Raw genomic sequence first — 20,518 nt, 5'->3', positions numbered from 1 at the left:
CACCCAGATACTCACCCATGCATTCAGTCACACATCCACTCGCTTACCGCTACTCACAGATCCTCTCCCTCTCCCATACAGCAACTGACACAGCCACTCACTTACACCTACAGGCACTCATATAGCCATAAACTCTTTCATGCAGTCACTAACACAGTCACTCACACACCAATACAGTAAGTAAAACACTCCGAGAGAGAGAGAGGTTTTTTCCAGCTAATAAAACCATACCAAGTGTCATGTGCATATAGATTATAAGATAATTTACGTTTTTTGCTATTAAATAAACCTACTTTCACTGTCCCTTCCATGCTTCTCCTCTCGGACTCATCCCAAACGTTTCTCTCTAAACATCCATCTCATACTTTCAACTTTCAAATCCATTCCCATCAACCTTACCCTATGCTAGCCTCTACTAAACACACAAGCATTTCGATAACACAAACCTAATGTAACTGATTAAAAAAAAAAAACTTTTGCTAATTTACTAATATACTAATCTGGGGTTCCGGATTGCTTGCTTCCTGCCTGCAAAGTGATTCAACGCCTCGTCAGGGCTAGTAAGTGCTATACAAGTACTGTCACTATGGAAAGACCATAGTTCAGTAAAAAGTACTAATTATAGATGATTCGATGATGAATGGAAACCAATAGCACACAACATGAATGGAATATTTTTCTATGTGAGCTGGGAGTGCTCTGCAGAATGTACAACCCTGAAAAAGGGAACTGGCAAATGAAAACAGTGACAGTTCAAGGGTACTACCATCAAGATTTGCTACTATGAATTAGTAAATACTTCTCTATTGAGAAAGATGTAGCAAAATTAATGTATTCAGTGTGAATCAAAAGCTGCACATTTGCTGGGAGTTCGTTGCTTTTCATGATCTTCAAATTTGGGGAAAACCTGCTTGCTGTTAGTAGTGCAGTGCTTGCACAGAATAAGGCGCATAATGATAAATGGCGACTGCTAAAAAAATGAAGAAAAGACTGAACAATTTTAAATTCGCCGATTTAAGAGGATGAGACTGAATTCTGCCTAGGCACATACATCACAACCAAACATTACAACACTGGTTTATGGAGCTTGCTTTTCCTCCAACCCTACACCTTGAAACAATTCAATGCAATTCTCAATGACTGATCTTACCTTTGATAACATGGAATTTGAGTTTGTACTGTAGCCCTTTAGTGCCTCGTGCAGCTTCTGCAAATGCTGCATGACTCTCCTTTGGTGATCATCTTTCCTCAGCTCTCCCGAGTTAGCCAAAAAGTCATAATGTTCCAAAGGTCCAGAGCAAACTTCAAAAACCTTGGCGTGTGCGCCTGGCACCAAGTTAAGAGCTCCAGTCTCCGCTATCTGAGTAACATAGGCTATAAAAAAATACACAATGTGTAAAAACGGATTAGATCCTGATAAAACTCAGAGCCAGGAAACTAAAGAAATTTGTTCCATTTATTATTCCTCCTCATACTTAACAATAGGTGGACCTTCTAAACTGCCCATTCAGCAATTGTGGAACAACTCATACATCTCAGCCACCCCTCTTATTAAATTACTTTTAATTAATTATATGAATTGGCTGGTTTATAAACCCCAGCCTAGGTCTTCACAGCATTTTCTGAAGGTGCTTTGCATGCAATTATGCAATAGTGACCACTTCAGGACCAAGAGAGCTAATTTCTATCTGTTTACTTACATGTTTATGATTTGTGATTTCTTGTTGTCTCCTATCATCTACAAGTCCTGTCTGTTATCATTCTGGTTCATCGAAATATTATTTTATCATTTTGGCTTTGTGTCTGCTCGCAAGGCAATGAATCTATCCACACAATAATTGTACTAGTTTTACATTGGTGTCAATTATTACTTGCCCTCAAAAAGCAGCATTATGATGGTTTTAGAGTACTTTAAATAAGCTAGATTCAATTTAATAAAAAACAGTAGCTATTCAACATACACCTTCGGATGGTGTCTTTAATCTGTGGTTTCTGTTAAGTAAAATGTTTAATCTGCACGTGATTTCTCTATACACTTGGAAGGCATCACATTAAAAAAAAGAGTTCACGAGGGATTAGAAAACAGTGAAGTTGTGAAAGCTTGCAATGTATTCAATGGACCACCAGTTTTCTTTTGCCCACTAGACAAAGCTTGAGCTTGCCACTTTTCACTGCCACTCTCACAGTGTGCCTCACAAGAATAAAGGGAAGACGAGAAGCAGTAATCCATGCATGTTCCTTTGTTATAAGCTTGCAATCGCCGGTCAAAGTAGGGAACAGTGATCTTGTCTCCTACAAGCTCTGTAGATGCTGTAGGTTGACATATAGCTATACTTTAAGATCATGGGTCTAAAGGCCACATGTAGAAAGCATTTTTCTAATCGCAAACGGGCTGATTCCCAGAATATTAATGAGGTAGGTCTATTTGTAACCCACCGGAAATCGCAAAAGAAACTCGGTGGAGTTTCTTACATTTAGAATTGTGATTTCCTAATTGCCATTCGCATTGAATCGCAATTCCAAATGTTTGTACATGTGTCTCTTAATGTTTTATTTAGGGTGAAAATGCAAATGAATGCCAATAAGCTACACCTGAAAAGCAACATGCTCTGCTCTAGGCTATGTGGGCTACATTTAGGCTACTTCGTGGCCCAGGGGTATTTAGCTAGTCATTTTACTGGTGTGGTCACCATTTTGTCTGGTGACATGGTGGCTGGGTTAGTGCAGGGCTTCTTTCCCTTGTTCCCTGTGCCCTAGTGAAAAAAGTTGCAGACTTAAACACTGAGTTGAAGGTCCGATTCCAAAGTTATTTGTAGGTAATTCCCTATTTAAATTTGTTAAAGGCAAGATGATGGCGGCAGCGACAATAATGGTGGAGCAGGCAATGTGCCTGCTGAGAGAGGCGGGCTGCCTCGATTTGGTGAAGGAGGAGGCCCTGACAGGAACGCGGCCAACGAGCCGAGCGTCGGAGGTGGTAGCGGCGGCAGTACTAGCCCGCTCACCCCCTCAGAGACAAGATGGCAGTACTGCGGAGTTGAGTGGGCGGGCCGCTTCTGAGTTCGGAAAGCTGCCACACCAGGGAGGAGCAGGTAGCGGGGAACGCAGTCACAGCTACGTCTCCTAGCTGTGCTACAGGAACTGAATTATGAGCTCACGCTAGCAAAGTTCTGGAGCGTGACAGGAAGGGCCCTAGGGCCTAGAGAGACTGTGCCACAGAGGCGCTGGGGGGCGCAGAGGACAGGGTCTATGGCAGACTAGCAAGAGGGGGTGATGGGCTAGGCCCACTGTTGCATGCGTCAAGAGCGGATGGGCTCCCTCAAACGCAAGAGCGGCAGCGGGGAAAGGACGTGGGGGGGAGCCTTTATTGCTCACCAGGAAAGGGTACTGGGGAGGGCAAATTGGCCTGGAAGAAAAGGCAGGGCTACAGCAAGGTGCATGTGCCCGTGCCCCCAGCAGTTTTGTGGATTGCAGGGAGGCACAGCCCACTGGGGTGGGGCGGCGAGATTCAGTTCTGGGGAATCAGGGGCACCACATGTGGCAAGGCAACATGTGGCATGGGTTTATCAGCAGAGGCAGGGGGGAGCCCTGGGGCCCGGCATCCTCACTAGTGGCAGCACTCCTAGAATGGAGTGATGAGGAGGGGGAACAGAAGGAGGAGTTGGGGGGTGGGAGGAACCCCCCACGGTCGGCCTAGAGAGCCAGGCTTCTGCAGTCATACCACCCAAGCGAGTATATTGCAAACAGGTACAAGCGGTCTGGGTTAGTGGGGGTGACAGGAGCAGGGGGCTCAAGGAGCAGGACAGATAGGGTCAGGGGCGCCTGGGTCAGGCCTGGTCATGGACCTGAAAAGGGCACATTTGGGGCAGGATGAGGGGGAACTATTACTAGCAGTGGAGGAATGGGGGGGTTTCCTATTCACAGGCAGAGATACAGTGGGACGTGCCGGACTCGGGCATGCCCGGGACAGCTTGGCAACCCCGAAAAGAAGTGAAGACACAGCGGCTAGCCGCATAATATCTAGATGGACTCCGTGCGCTCCATAGGATATCGTCAAGGAAGCCTCTGCAGTGCCGCGAGATGGACTGGATGGCACATCTGCCAGCATCATGGCATTGGACAAGTGACGTCCTGCCATGGAGGGCTAGCAGAAAGGGTGTGTTATGGCCCCTCTGCAACGCGCGGAGGAGGAACAGCAGGTGGAGTATGAGGTGCCGGCCACAGATGGGGCAATGGCAGGGCCCTCCTATTAGTATGGCGGGATGAACAACCGTTTTTATTAGACTACGAAGATGAAAGCATGAAGGAGGGTAGGGTTAGAGAGAAGGAGGTAGACCGGGGAGGGAAAACCAGTGGTGGCAGCCAGGGAAGAGGAGAGGGTTGGGGACTGGGGGTCTCATCAGTCTGTTTCCAAGTTACTGCAGGTGGCACAGCGGCACAGGGAAGCATGGAGCACACCGCAGATAACGCAACTGGCAAGGCGGAGGGCACTAAGGTGGCCATCGACCTTGGCAACAGGTGAGTTTGCTGGTCATAACAAAGGTAATATGGTATTAGTGGCGTTGGAGGCCAAAAAGCCAAATGGCTGGAGGAAGCATGCTTAAGAACAGGAGTACATGTGCTGGATGCCGGTGTGGTAACAGACATGGAGGTACACATGGGTCAGGGTACGGGGACACCAAGTCAGCCGGGGGCGAAGAGGGGCAAGGGGCTCATAAAGACAGCAAGACAAGTAGTAAGTAGGGTTGAAGGGACCTTGGGGTGTTCACAGAGAAAGAAGGGTATGCCAAAGCCGAACCAAAATGAGAGCAAGGAATTGAAGCGGAATAAGCTACCCTATATGGCCACGGCTAAGCTGTTGGGGGCACATCTAACGTTAACCACTAAAAATAAAATGTGGAAGGGTGAGTATGTGGAGATGCTGAAGTTGTTGCCCACAGAATTACAGTCTAAAGAGTGGTCCAAGGAGGAGGTGTATGAGTTGGACATGAGGCCAAGAGTGCCAGTCACTATCAAGAACTGGACAGCAGCATTCCTTATCTTTGCAAGCGTTTACTGTGCGAAGTATCCTGAGAGGTCAGTGGCACTCTTTAAAAACGTGGACATAATCATGAAAGCACCGATAAACTACAGGGGTTATGCCGGAGTCCAATACAATGAGGAATTTTGGGCGTGTATGGCCGTGGACCCGGAGGTACAGTGGGCGGAAATTGACTCCGACCTGTGGCAGCAGACTATGGGGCCATCCAAGTTCCGGAAGACCGTCTCCACGGTCAGTGGCCTCCCTATAGTTTACCAGCCCTTTCAAGCCGGTCCCACCTGGGGAAGGTTGGGATCTGCAAGTGAGGGTCAGGCGGGGGCACAAGGGGTAGGGCTCGGCCAAGTCACGACGAGCTGGGACTTCAACAGAGGACACTGTACATGCAAGTTCTGCAAGTTTAGACACAAGTTCTCCAAGTGTGTGGATAGGCTTGGACTGATAAATTGCAACAGTAGCACAGCCAGAGGGGGCTGCGCTACAAGGTCCACCACAGCATGGCAGGGGAGGGAGTCAGTAGAACAATTGGCAACTGAACTTCCGGGGCAGCAGGGGGGCGCACAGGGTTGGGGGAAAAGTCCATACTACAGTTAATGTGGAGAAGCTCTGTTTCCGATTGGCACAATAGGATTACAGGGAAGAAGCTACACTGTTAGGGGAGGGCTTCACCTGGGGTTTCTGGTTGGGCTACATGGGTAAGTGGCAGCGCCACTGGGCTGAAAATCTCAACTCTGTGGGGAGACGCAAACAAGTGATTCGGGAAAAGCTGGAAAAGGAAGGGAGGGAAGGTCGCATGTCAGGCACTGTTATGGATTGGCCGATGCAGAACCTGATAGTCTCACCCATCAGCTTAGTGCCGAGGGAGGCAGGGCAGTTTTGCCTCATTCAGCACCTTTCATGGCCGGAGGGCAATTCAGTCAATGATTTTATCCTGGAAGAGTAAGTTGCAGTGTCTTACACATCAGTAGATGTGGCAATGGCCTTAGTTTAAGAAGTCAGACTGGGGGCGCTCATGGCAAAAAGCGACATAAAATCTGCTTTTCATTTGCTGCCAGTACACCCTGATGACTTTGAGCTGCTGGACATACAGTTTGATGGCCACTGACAAGTGGACAAGGCACTAACGATGGGGTGCTCTGTCTTGTGTGCTCTCTTTGAATGCTTCGGCATATTCCTACAATGGATTTTCACTACGCGGACAGGCCATAGACACATTACACACTACTTGGGTGATTTCTTTATGGTGGGCGCAGCGGACTCGGACCAATGTGCAAACTTGTTGCACAGTATTCAGGTCATTCTGGAAGAGCTTGGTGTCACACTGGCCACAGAGAAAACAGTGGGGCCGAGTACAGCTTTGACATTTCTGGGTATCAAGGATAATTCTGAGGCCACTTACCACAGGACAAGGGGAGGGTCATGGTAGGGAAGTTACAGTGCGTTCTAGGAAAGTGTAAAGTCACTGTCAAAGACATACAAGTATGCTGGGACACTTCAACTTTCCATGCAGAGTAGTACAGGCAGGCAGAACATTCTGTAGGTGCCTGGGTTTGGCATTGTTAGGAAAAATGCTCCCGCACCACCTTATCCGCCTAACCGCAGGTTTGAAGGCGTGTCTCTTAGAGTCGTTCAATGGTATACCCTTGAGGGCATGGCAGGAAATGGACTGAGATGCACAGATATTCTCAGATGCAGGTGGAACAAAAAGGTTTTGCCATTTGCTGGCAAGTCAAGTGGTGAGCAGAAGAGTGGCCCCAAAATTGGAAGTGGGGGGGGGGGGTAGCACTGCTTAAGAAAGTTGTATTCATGGTGGACAACTTGCCAGTAGTTCAGGTGGTTAACAGGTAGTCGGCCAGGGACCCTCAGGTTCTCCAGCTGCTTACAATTTGTGTTCTGGGTTGCTTGTGTCTTGACATAGCATTCATGGCGAGACACGTTCCAGGAGTGGACAATGACATTGCGGGTGCTTTGTCTGGTTCACAGTGGACAGGTTACATGGATTGGCCATGGAAGGGGAACCTTACAAGACACAGATGCCTAGGCAGCTATGGTCTGTAGGAGACAGAGGTTTCTCCAGCTGGTGGTGAACACATTAGCAGTTTCCACGCGCAAGGCAAACACGCAGGCATGGCAGGAGTTCTTGAGACATGGGGCACAACGACAGGAAGAAAGGGAAAGGGTGGAAGACGTAGTTTAATTCATAGTGGGACTCAGGGAGAGGACAGTCAAGAGTTATGATCGCCGGGGGTTTAGCAGGAATAGCTTTTATGGGGAAGATGCTGTGGGGATATGTCCCTTCAGCAGGAGAGCTTGGTTGGAGAATGTTAGAGGGATGGGCCAGAGAGTCAGGCGAAGCGAGGTGGAGGGGTGGGGCGGAGAAGGGGGGTTGGGATGTGCAAGAAGTGCAAATGAACCGACGGGGTGTCCAAAACGGACCAATGGAGGAAGGGGAAATGGGCGTGCATGCGCAGATATTGGGCAGCATTGCTTTGTCCGCTACGGTGGGGATGTTCACTGCAGGAGCAACATCGGGGCTCGGGCCTGGTTTTCCGGCCTAAGGACGGAAGCCAGCGACAGCTTTCCAACAGCTGACAATCATGTGCAAGGCTCTTTTGAGACTGGTTGAGGAGGCTGCGTCTTTTGGTACTCATTCATTTAGAATAGGTATGGCCACGGAGGCGAGTAGATGGGGATGGAGCAGGGACGATCTCTTGCGCAGAGGCTGGTGGAGATTGGACTGCCATCAGCAATATGTGCGCACTGACAATGACAATGGACCTGGGGACGGTCTCTGACTTCTTATTTGTGTTTTCCAGGTTTGTGCCTGGCCAGGAGTCCAGCAGCTTATCAGGCTGGTTGGTGAGACACTCCTTCATAAAATGGGCACAGAGGCAAGCCAGAGGAAGCAGCCAAGGGAGGAATTTGTGCCTGGATCCTCAATTATACAGTAGAGTGCGATGGGAAGGGAAAGGGGGAATGCAGTGGAAAGAGTTGTTGCTCTGTCTGAATAAATGCATGGTGAGGGGGGACAGTGCTCTGATATCCTACTAGTTCATTAGGGAAAGAATGACCTTGTGGTGGAGAAGGGGATGGAGGTACTTAAGGCTATGAAAAAGGACCTGCAGGAAATTCAGAGTCAGTGAGCTGGCTGCCATATCATCTGGACAGCATCTGTCCCATGGAGGGTATGGCAGGGAGCTCAGAAGCCGGAGGCAATTGAGCAGACCAGCTGTAAGATCAATAAAGAAATGAGATATTTTTGTGAGAATAGAGGATTGCAGCATTGGAGCATACAGACCTACGTTTTGAGGACACAGAGATTTTCAGAGGGGGTGGGGTGCACTTGTCCTTTATGGACATGGAGCTATATCTATTCCAGTTGAGGGACAGATTGAAACAACTACTGAACATCCCTGGGGGGGTAAAAAAAAGTCTGGGAGCCCTTTTTCTATGTGGCGGAGACATGTCAAGTTGCCATGGTCCTCAGACATTTAGGGTTGTTGAAACTGGCAGTCCAGGTTAAGAGAGAACAGGTAGACAACAGCATACATTACTTAACGGGTTCAGTCTTATGATAAAACAGAAGGCAGTTTAAGGATAGCAAGCAATCTAAACAGTCAAAAGAAATATAGGATCACAAGGTCAATGATGAAGTTGGGGGGACAAAGGGGGTGAGTTATATTGTTGAATTGTTGTATAGTGAGGAAGTTATTTTTGTAAAGCAAAGGCTGTTTTTTTTTTTTGCTGTAAGTGCACCTGTTTCCAATAAGCAGCATTTTCACACACACATACGCCTGGTGTCTTTGGTCAATAATGCTCCCCTCTTCCCTAAAACTCACAATTCCGATATATGTAGTAAGAAGAATTACCTCACATATCAGAAAGTAACAGGCTACTCGTAATGCAGTCCTAAGAGCTAAAGCAAGTTATTTCCATCGTGAATAACAGCTGCTTCCAGGTGCCCAGGATAACGGAGAAGAGGTTCTATGGTGCAGACAGATGTGGCTAAGGGATTTAGGGTCAGTGGGAATGGCCAATGTAGGACCGGATTGCACCCAGAGGCTTGGAAGATATCCACCCTCTCCTCATGAGTTCTCCATCGCCGGTTTCAGAGATGGGGAATTTGGTAACTGATACTCCTCGTTCATCCTCATCCTACTACCCTACTAAGCACAGCGACATACATCAAAAAAATAATGGCACCACTCTTTCCACCGAGCAAATCACCAAAACGCTACCTGCAGCTATGCAATGTCCTTCCAACAAAATAGTCCCTAAGGTGAAACATGCTACTCCTCCGGTAATGGTAATGCAGTACAGCACCTCGTAAAGGGTTGCACAGGAGCACATGAAGGCGGCCACAAGGGGGTAGCAAGGGATAAGTGGAGACAAACGTATTTTTCGGGGTGGTCGGGCAGGATGATAATATCTAGCCAGAGATGAGAGAGAACGGAATGGCAGGTCCTGGGAGGGACATAACAATAAGAGAACATGTGGGAGGGGAGATTTTTAAAAAAAAGTGATCTGTAAAACTTTATAGTGTGCCCCATATGCCTCTTGCGCCAATTCCACATAATACAGTCGCAGAAGAAAGGAGACGCTCGTTACACGCATGCACAAATTAAACATGTGATAAAACTAGACCCATCAGTAGTTCCACCCATGAAGTGTGTGTCAGGCACAATTATAGCTCTGTTGATCGCTTCGCTCTAGTTGCCATCCATAGTTCTAACTGCATATACATTTAAGATATTTACCTAAACAAAGGTACAGGGATTGTGAGCACTCTAGGCTCACTTTGGAAACTAATTCCCATCATTTTGTCAGCCAACACCGCTGAATTACACGTAAAACAACATAGATCACAAATTGCAATGTTTCCTATGAAGTTGCAATGGAAGTGTGGTTTGAGTTTCGAAATGCAATTAAATGCTTCCGTCGATTAAAAAAAGGTGAGGCACACCCAGTGGGATATTAAGAAAATAAGCTGCTATTTCCCTAAAGTTTAAACGATGACGCAAATTGTGTTCTTGTCAGGAAGGGCAGCGTAGGATGAAAAACCTATCATCAAACTGTGACAGATTGCACTGCCTTCTCCTGGTGAAGCACAATAAAGCAATTCTTCTGGATTCCTTCCGGCTTCTGTTAAGTATAGACCAGTTAGCACTGTGAGGACAACACGCGCAACCCAAAAAGGTAGCTGTCGGGAGCTTCAGTGCAGAAGTACATAGCGGGACCTAAAGACGAAAAGCAACCTCTTCCAGTTCTTAACAAACACCGGCTACATACGGATTAACACAACAGAGCTGGAGTACTGCTCCCAGCCCCCCACTGACCTCTGCTGGGGGTTTCCCTGTACTGAGACTCCCGGAACCAGGTGCCGCAGACTATGCCTGTCGAGATGTTTTTCCTGTTAAAGTGGCAGAAAATCCGATGCCTAGCTGAGCAAAGAAATGCAACCAAGGGCGCCCTGGGAGCCGCCATATTTACTCCTACACTTCTGAACGTCAGAATGGGAGGCGGGGCTAACTATGGACCCCGCCCCCTGCGTTCGCAGGGCATCTCTCGCGCATTCACTACAACTAGAGCAGTAGTGTTGCAGGTTATGTGGCACCCTCGAGTGTACGGAAACTTTTTCTGGCGCTGTTTGGTATCAGGTAGTAAACATCTACCTGCGTTAGCAAGGCCAATAGGTCGCGGCTATACAACAGCTATTGGCTTGGCAATATCATACATGCCAATAGACCAGATTCCGGCGGGAGACTCCCGCTTTTCCACAACAAAAATGGCTTAATTCTAGCTGCCTCCTGCTAGAGATTACATTTGCTTCCATAGAGGCCAATTGGAAAAATACACTCCCCTGATTTTGTGCTCCAAATTTCCCACTTACCTGTTCTAAAGTGTTGGTGTGTATGCTATGTGTTTTTGTCTTGTACACCAGTGTGGCTGCTGTCATGCACAGCTAAAAGTAAGTGGCGCGGAGTGTCAGAGTGGAGGAGTAGATTTGTAGAGTGGATTTGTTGGAGTAGAGTGGCATGTTGTAAAGGAGAGAAGAGTTCAGTGGCAGAGTTTCATTGCCATGGAGTGGGTCAGAGTGGATTGAGGTACTCCATTGGATTGGAGTGGGTGGGGTGAATTCAAATGGGGTGAGGTGGATTGGGGTGGAGTAGGGTAGATATATGGGATTGGGGTGATTGGATTGGAATGGGGTGGTTTGGAGTTGGGCGGTTTAGATTAGACTAGAGTTGGGTGCATTAGAGTGAAGTGGATTTCTGTGTGGTGGGCTGGCTGGATTGGATGGGAGTGGGGTGGACTGAACTGGGGTCGGGTTTCCTGGATTGGGGTAGAGTGGGGTGCATTGGAGTAAGGTGGAGTGAGGTAGATTGGAGAGGAGTGGAATGGAGTGGGGTGGGATCGGATCAGTGCTTAATTTGTAATCAAAAACGTGCCTGTGCCTAAAGTTCCCCTCCGAAATATGCGGCTGCTACAATTAAACGTGCAAGCACAGAATACTGAGGCAGTGTAATCCTAAAGCTATCTCAGGCCCTTTTAATCCTTTTTGAACCACTCCCTGCCATTTCATCTCACCCTTTCAGCTTTCTCCCTTTGCAATGCTTTTTTTGTTTTTCTCTTCCCCTGTCTTTCCCATGTGTCTTTTGCTCACAGTAAATGCGTGAGGCAGAAAAATAAGTGCTGGCCCTCAAAAATAGGAGCCGGTGCCCTGCCCCGGAAACCACCGACTCAAATTAAGCATTGGGTGGGGTGGTCTGGATGGGATTGATTGAATTGGAGTGGGGTGCATTGAAATGGGATGGGTGGATTGGGGTGGGTGGATTGGATTGGGGTGGGTGGGGTGCACTGGTGTGGGGTGGATTAGAGTGGGGTTGAATGGAGTGGGGTGCACTGGTGTGGGGTAAATAGAATAGAGTGTGATGTATTTGATTCGCCTGGGGTGGATTGGAGTGAGGTTTATTGGATTAAATGGGGTGGAATGGAGTGGGGAGGACTGGGGTGGATTGGAGTTGAGGTGGATTGTATTGGAGTGGGGTGAACTGTATTAGGTGGGGTGGATTAGATTGGGGTGGGGTAGACTGGAGTGAGATAAATAGAATGTGATGGAATGGAGTGTGGTGTATTCAATTCGGCTGGGGTCAACTGGAGTGAGGTTTATTGGATTGAGTGGTGTGGAATGTATTGGGGTGGGGATTACTGGGGTGGATTGGAGTGGGGTGGATAGGATTGGGGTGGAGTGGACTAGATTTGAGTTGAGTTGATTGTGGTAGATTGGAGTTGAGTGGAGTGGACTTTTTGTAATGGGTGGACTTTTTGGATTGGGATGGATTGGAGTGGAATGAATTGGATTGCTGTCGAGTGGATTGGACTAGAGTGAGGTGGATTGGATTGGGGTGAGGTTGATTAAGGTCGACTGGAGTGGGGTGGATTAGGGTGAATTGGATGGGGGTGGGATGGATTGGAGTGGGGTGGGTTGATTGGAGTGGGGTAGATTGGATTGCAGGCGATTAGAGTGAATTGGAATGGGGTTGCGTGGAATGGATTTGAGTGGGTGGATTGGGTTGACTGAATTGGAGTGGGTTGGATTGGTGTAGGGTGGATTGGACAGGAGTGGGGTGGATTGGACTGGGGGGTTGGGGTGGATTGGTGTGGAGTGGGGTAGAATGGGTTCGATTGGTGTGAGGTGGATTGGAGCTGGGTACAATGGCTTGGCTTGGGCTATATTGGACTGGTGTCGGGTGGATTGTAGTAGGGTAGATTGTGGTGGATTGGAGTGGGCAGATTGGAGTGAGGCAGATTGTTTTAGATTGGAATGGGGCTGATTAGAGTGGGGTAGATTGTTTTGGATTGCAGTGAGGCAGATTGGAGTGGTGCAGATTGTTGTGGAAAGGAATGGGGCAGATTGGAGTGGGGCAAATTGTTCTGGATTGCAGTGGGGTTGATTGCAGTGGATTGCATTGGAGTGGGGTGGATTGGAATGGGATGAGGTGAATTGAATTGGAGCGTGAGGTGGATAGCTTAGAGCAGGCGGATTTTGGTGCAGCAGATTGTGTTGGATTGGAGTGGGGCGGATTGGGGTGGAGCAGATTGGAGTGGGGCAGATTGTTTTGGATTGGAGTGGGGCGGATTGGCGTGGGGCAGATTGGCATGGGGCAGATTGGAGTGTGGCAGATTGGAGTAGGGCAGATTGTTTTGGATTGGTGTGGGGACCACTGGAGTGGAGCGAACTGGAGTGGAGCAGATTGTTATGGATTGGTGGGGGTAGGTTGTTTGGGATTGGAGTGGGTCAGATTGTTTGGGATTGGAGTGGGACAGATTGGAGTGTTGCACATTGTTTTAGATTGGAGTATGACAGATTGCAGTGTGGCAGATTATTTTGGATTGGAGTGGGGCAGGTTAGAGTGAGGCATATTGTTTTGGATTGGAGTGGGGCAAATTGTTTTGAATTGAGCAGAGCAGATTGGAGTGGGGAAGGTTGTTTTGGATTGGATTGGGGCAGATTGTTTTGGATTGGAGAGGGACAGATATTTTTACATTGGTGGAGGGCAGATTGTTTTAGATTGGAGTGGGGCAGATTCTTTTGGATTGGCGTGGGGCAGATTGTTTTGGATTGGAGTGGGGCACATTGGCATGGGGCAGATTCTTTTGGATTTGCCTGGGGCAGATTAGAGTGGGACAGATTGTTTTGGAATGGAGTGGGGCAGATTATTTTAAATTGGATTGGGGCCGATTGAAGTGGGACTGATAAGGTTGGATTGTTTTGGAGTGAAGTGGGGAAGATTTTTGGATTGGAAAGGGGCATATTGGAGTGGGCAGATTGTTTTGGTTTGGAATGGAGCAGATTGTAGTGGGGCAGATTGTTTTGGATTGAAGTGGGGCAGATACGTTTGCATTGGAGTGGGGCAGTTTGGAGTGGGGAAGATTGTTTTGGATTGGAGTGGGGGCAGATTGTTTTGGATTGAAGTGGGGCATTTGGTTTAGACTGATGGTAGGCAGACTGTTTTGGATGGAGTGAGACAGACTGGAATGGGGCAGATATTTTTACATTGGAGTCGGGAAGATTATTTTGGATTGAAGTGGGGCAGATTGTTTTTGATTGGAGTGGGGCAGATTGGTTTGGATTGGAGTGGGGCAGATAGGTTTGGACTGGAGTGAGGCAGATTGTTTTGGATTGGAATGGGGCACACTGGAACGGGGCAGATTGTTTTGGACATGTGTGGGGAAGATTGAAGTGGGGCAGATTGTTTCGGACTGGAGTGAGGCAGATTGTTTTGGATTGGAGTGGGGTACACTGGAATGGGTCAGATTGTTTTGGACATGTGTCGGGCAGATTGGAGTGGGGCAGATTGTTTTTGGATTGAAGTGGGACAGATAGGTTTGGATTGGAGTGAGGCACATTGGAGTGGGGTTGATTGTTTCGGATTGGAGTGGGGCAAATTGTTTTGGATTGAAGTGGGGCAGATTGTTTTGGATTAGAGTGAGAAAGGTTATTTTAGATTGGAGTGGGGCAGACTGTTTTGGATTGAGTGGGACAGAGTGTTTTGTATTGGAGAGGGGCAGGTTGCTTTAGGTTGGAGAGTGCAGATTGTTTTGGACTGACATGGGCAGATGGGAGGGGGGCAGCTTGGAGTGGATTGGAGTGGGACAGATCGGAGTGGTGCAGATGTGTTGGATTGGAGTGGGGCCATTTTTGGGGATTGGAGTGGGGCAGATTGTTTTGGAATATGAGTGGGGCCAATTGTTTTGGATTGGAGTGGGGCAGATTGTTTTAGATTGGCATGGGGCAGTTTGTTTTGGTTTCGAGTGGGGCAGATGGGAAGATTGGAGTTGGGTGGGTTGGGAGGTTTGGATTGGAGTGGATTGGGGTGAGTGGTTTGGTTTGGCGTTGCATGGATTGAATTGTTATGGGGCCATTTGGATTGAGTGGGGTGGATTGGTGTGGGATGCATTTCATTAATTTGTATAGCACCACTTATACCAGTGTAGTGTGTCAGAGCACTTTACATCACACACACATTACACAAAGACAATCATCAGTGTAAATCACTGTTTAGGAAATGGTACGTACACATGTAGAGGACTACAAGGTATAGGAGTAATTTTACATTTTGAGTTTGTGCTTCTCCAGGCAGTGCTTTGTCTGGAGAAGCACAAACTCAAAATGTAAAATGTAACATCATGGTTGGGTGTTCTCTTTAATAATAAGAATTGATTTATGCTCAAATTAAATCCTTTTTGGAACATTAGGTTAATGAAAGGCTGGGGAAAAACCATAATGCTCTAATCTATGCCTTGCAGTTTGCAGCTCTTTGATGACAGCTAAACGCTCGCTGTTCTATATTAGAATTTTAACTGATAAACTGGAAGCAACAAAAGGATCTCGCTGACAAAAACTGCAACCCACTGACTTATTCACATTATATGCACTTTGTGATCTGCATATTCCCATTCTTTTCAGCAGGCATATTAACCTTCTGTGCTAGCGCTACCTTATTATAAGTAAAAACTTCCACTTGACAAAACTTCTGATCTCTCTCCACAAAGAACATTAATCACCAAAGTTATCTTTACATTTTTATTGTTGCATATACTTGCAAAGGCAGCGCTCCAACCCGAAGTAAGCACCTGGTGCATTGTGGCACCGGTTGCACCACCCTAGAGCCGGCCCTGGTGATAAGCCCACATTTTCTCTCTAACAAACTCAACTACATCCTTACTACAAGCCAAAGCAGTCTGTACTCATTCCTTCAGCAACCTGCTAAATCTCTCAACAGCTCCATTTGTTTGGGGACTATACAACAATACTGTGTAATGTTTAACATTCTTAGTTTTCAGAAACAATGCCATTTTGTCAGATACCAGCTGTACACCATTATCGATTACAATTTCAGATAGTGTGCCTTCTACAGCAAAAACATTTGCAAGACAATCCATTGCTACCTGAAGTTATACTACCAACAAAATCTAATATACCCATTCAGAAAAATAATCAACCAACACAATCATGTAACAATGATCAAATGGTAAAGAAGATATCATAGGTCTAAAGCCAGTTTTTTCCCCATGGTGCATCAGTCTATGGTATTGGTACCACTGGTATGTCACAAAGTTTCCATTACTTGTTGGACATTGAACACTTGCCACATCTCTCAAGCCACTCCTCTACATTACCATCCATTCCTGGCAACCAGAAGGAATGTCTTAGAATTTCCTTAGTAGAAGTGGATCCTAAATGACCACCGCAAGCCAGTTGTATCATTCTATGTCAAAACTTATTTGGTGGAATGAATTTATGCCCTCCGAGTAGAATATTGTTTTCTACTGTTAATTCATCTGCAATTTGAAAAACAAATTTAAGTTCACATTGCAAATCTTTAATGTGAGGCCAACCCTTCTCAACATATTTATACACTTTCTTCAACACACTGTCATCTCCACATGCTTCAGACCATTCTTTTTCATCTATCATACCTTGACACTGCTTCAAAACATCTGCACTTGCTGAAAAACATTCATTGTTGAAATCATCCAAGTCTTCAGTTTTTCACGAACTGGGAATTGAGATAAACAGCCTGCACAACAATTTGTGGATCCCACAATATAGCATACTTCGAAATTGTATTCCTGCTATTTTGACAGAAATTGAATATTTCTAGGTGATGCTCCTGACATTCCTTTATCACCTAATAAATATGTCAAAGGTTCGTTTTCCGTGCACAAAATCAAAAGTGTCCCACCCATATAGCTCTTAAATTTCTTAATAAACCATGCTTATGACAACGCTTCCAGCTCAATTGTGCTGTATCTTCTTTCAACATCCCTAAGTGCTCCTGATGCAAATGCAATTCCACGTTTCGGTCCATCGATCGTTTGACATAACACCGCACCAATACCAATCGCACTCACATCAACAGCAACGTGCATTCAACACCCAACATGTACAGTTTTAAAGCTGGATCTTTCATTAATATGTTTTTTTAGATCGTCAAACATTTTTTTCCTACATCAACACAGACAACTTTTTCTCACTTTCTTAACATTCTCTTGAATAATAGTCCCACAGTCCCACAAATGATTTCAACTCATCTCTATCTTTAGGAGAAGGTATATCCAAGATCAATTTTTGGCATGAAGCCCTCATAAGTTATTCCTTAGAAGATTTTCAACTGAATCTGTGAGAAATGTGCATGTATATTTTGATACTATCATACTATGTTCTTTCAGGATACTTAGTACTGTGTTTATAATCAATCTTTTTTTGCAAAAAATAAGATATCAGCCAGAAAGGCTTGTACTGCACTTACATCGTTAAATAAGCAAAACATGAACTTCTGAAAGACACTAGCCACTGAGGTTAACGCGAACAGCAGCCTTAAATGCTTAAGTGCACCAAACAGAGTAATTAATGTGGTCAACATTTGAGATTTGTTTTCTTAAGCAACTTGGTGATATACTGCCCTCAAATTGGTGCTGCTAAAGAATGTAGCTCCCCCAGTCATTGTCACTAGTTCCTGGATCTTAGATAGTGGGTGACAGCCCACCACAATGTTCTTATTCAAAAGATGTAAGTCAGCACAAAGACTAATTTGGCCTTCTTTCTTTTTAGCTATCACAATAGAACTATCCCACTCTGAAGCATACACTTGCTCAATTATTTTATCAGCACATAATTCCTCCAAGTGTTCTTCAGATCATCCACATAACGGCACACCTCTCACTTTGTGAGCCACATGCACAGCATTCTCTTTCAGTACAATTTGATGTTAAAATCCTTACACTTCCTCATACTCTCCAAAATACTTCAATATCACCCATCTTTCGTTCAACCAACATAATAGGAGTATCAGTACCTGGTCTCAAAATAATCCACAGTCTTCCACTATCAACCCATAATATTTTTGCCATTAACAGACACTTAGGCCGTCATTACAACCCTGGCGGTCGGTGATAAAGCGGCGGTAATACCGCCAACAGGCCGGCGGTAAAAAAAAGGATTTATGACCACAGCGGAAACCGCTCAGACAGACAGCTACTTTAACACTCCGACCGTCCCGGTGGTAGCAACAAGCACCACGGCGGTAACCGCCAACAGCCAGGCGGAAGACAATGTACCGCCCACTGTATTAAGACAGGCCTATCCGCCACCTTTTCCGGGGCGGTACCAACGACATCAAAAGCACAGCGGAAACAGAACACAGAAGTCAAAGGACTCACCTCTGGACACTCAGGGAACAACCACAATGCCATGGAGCCCAGGTTGCACATTTTCCCCATGCTCATCTACCTCTTCCTGCATTCCAAACATCAATGCCGGCGAAGTCGACCACGGTGAGTACTGCTGCCTAGCACACAAGGGAGGGGGGGAGTTAAAAGAGAGTGACACACACACACACACAAGCAATACCCCCACCCCCAACACCATACACACAGCCATATGCAGTAACATTACATATTCACCCCCTACCCCTCAGGAATACTGTAAGGACAAAAAGATTGGAAGAAAGTGAGTGTAATACGAAACAATAACATGAAGAAGTGCATCAAAATACAAACATATATACATATTTACAAATGGAGGGACACTGCCCAGTACTCAATGTCCGTGGGCCACATCACATAGGCCAAGGCCCCACCTCACTCCTGCAACAACACAGAGAGAACACTGCAGGGGCATCAGGTCGAAAATACACAGGCACCTCAGGGGGACGGGGAATGGGGGGGCACCTCATCCGGAAGATGGTACAACGCCACTGTTCCTGGAGGGGGCTACATGCCCTGTGCACTGTCCTAGGGAGTGCAAGGCCACAGTCTTCCAAGTGGGTGGTTTGCCCACTACTTGGTCCTGGGGAGTGCAAGGCCACAGTCTCTCAAGTGGGTGGATTGCCCACTACATGGTCCTGGGGAGTGCAAGGCCACAGTCTCTCTCTGAATGACTTCTCCACTGGTTCTGGAGGGGGCCTTGTGCCCAGTGTGCTTCATCCTGGGAAGGATGGGGTGAGTGGATGGCTTCTTCCACTGGTTCTGGAGGGAGCCTTGTGCCCAGTGTGCTTCATCCTGGGAGGGATAGGGTGAGTGGATGGCTTCTTCCACTGGTTCTGGAGGGGGGATTGTGCCCTGTGATGCAGATCCTGGGGAGTGCAAGGTCACAGCCTCTCACCTGGGTGTCACACTTACAGGATTTGCAGGGGCCAGGACGCACTAGGGGCCATGGAGGCAGGACTACACAGTGCTTGCCAGCGGTGATGGCTGCTCAGTGGTGGCAGTGGTGGGTCTGGTGGCGGTGCTGGCAGTGGTGGGGGGTGGCTCCATCCCATTCCCCGCAGCCTCGGACAGCTGCCCACTGGGGCTGCTGCTTCTGGCAGTGGTGCTGGTGGTGGGGCTGGCAGTGGGGTGGGAGGCTCCAGCCCTTCCCCTGCAGCCTCGGACGGCTGAACCGCCATGGTTGGTGGTGGGGGCTCCGAATGAGTCCCAGCACCAGGCCTCCTGTCCTTCCTGCCTGCAGGTGCTGGCCCCTTGCCCTTCACTTTTGCAGCTGGTGATGTCTCCTTGCCCTTCACTTTTGCAGCTGGTGGTGCCTCCTTGCCTTTCCTTAATGCATCTGGTGCATGCACACTTCCAGTACTGCTGGCTGGTTCCCGGGATCCTCTCCCACCTGCAGTAGCTGTCTGCACTACTGTGACCGTGGACTGGGTGGCTGAGGTGCTCGCCTGGGTTCTGACCACCCTGGCCTGACGTGAAGGACGGGTGGGGAGGGATAGGGAAGAGGTCAACGGTGGAGAGGAAAACTTTCTTAGGGACATTGGGGTGGGAAGAGGGTGAAGGTTTGGGAGTGGAGGAAGAGGAAGTGGTTGTAGGAGGTGTCTGTATGCTGTGTTTGGGTGTAGGTGCATGGGCTGGATGCTGTTGTGAGGTGGATGGCTGGTGGGTGTCTTGCGTGTTGTAAAATGGGTTATTGGTAAGGGCAGGCAAGTACCTACACTTAGCAGTAGGCCACTAACCTCCACTTAGGTCCAGTTAGGTCTCAATAAATTAAACCCAGCTCAACCCTTGGTGGTTTGCCAGCGAGCAACAAGGCTTAACGTAGGAGACATGTGTAAAGCATTTAAAAATCACAAAATAAAAATAAGTCAAGCACAAAACACAATAAAAATCCAACACCAATTTATAAAAATGGATTATATTTTTATCTTTAAAATGACACCAAAATGAATAAAATCGGATAAGGGGAACCGGAGATATGAATTTTTAAAGAATTAATGCTTTCTAGCGCATAGAAACAAAAAATCTAATCTGGTCGCACCTCGACCGGGGCAAAGTCAAAGTTTAAGGCCGACCACAATGAAGTCCGGCTCTAGCCCACGGGAGGCCTCAGTCAAAAGTTTACCTTAGGACTTAGTCGTTTTTCTGGAGATTTTCGTCAGTGGGAACAAGTCGCCAATCCAATCAGACCTCCTGGAACTCTTTCTCGGA

General features: G+C 47.2%; 1 protein-coding gene across 1 annotated transcript in view; it reads right to left on the bottom strand.

Annotated features, from left to right (window-relative positions):
* The window catches only part of AFG1L (AFG1 like ATPase), a 481,876-nt gene extending 471,288 nt beyond the window's left edge, over positions 1-10,588 (bottom strand). Inside the window, exons 1-2 of the mRNA XM_069235452.1 lie at positions 10,372-10,588; positions 1,151-1,374 (exon numbers count right to left, since the gene is read on the bottom strand). Coding sequence (XP_069091553.1) covers positions 1,151-1,374; positions 10,372-10,519 — 372 coding nt within the window. The 5' untranslated portion in view covers positions 10,520-10,588. The remainder of the gene's footprint in view (positions 1-1,150; positions 1,375-10,371) is intronic.
* Between the last annotated feature and the right edge of the window lie 9,930 nt (positions 10,589-20,518).

The sequence above is a fragment of the Pleurodeles waltl genome, chromosome 5 (genome assembly GCF_031143425.1).
Source record: "Pleurodeles waltl isolate 20211129_DDA chromosome 5, aPleWal1.hap1.20221129, whole genome shotgun sequence".
NCBI classification, from domain to species: Eukaryota; Metazoa; Chordata; class Amphibia; order Caudata; family Salamandridae; genus Pleurodeles; species Pleurodeles waltl.
Note: the sequence above shows the minus strand (reverse complement) of the source record. Positions and strands in the feature narration are given on the sequence as shown.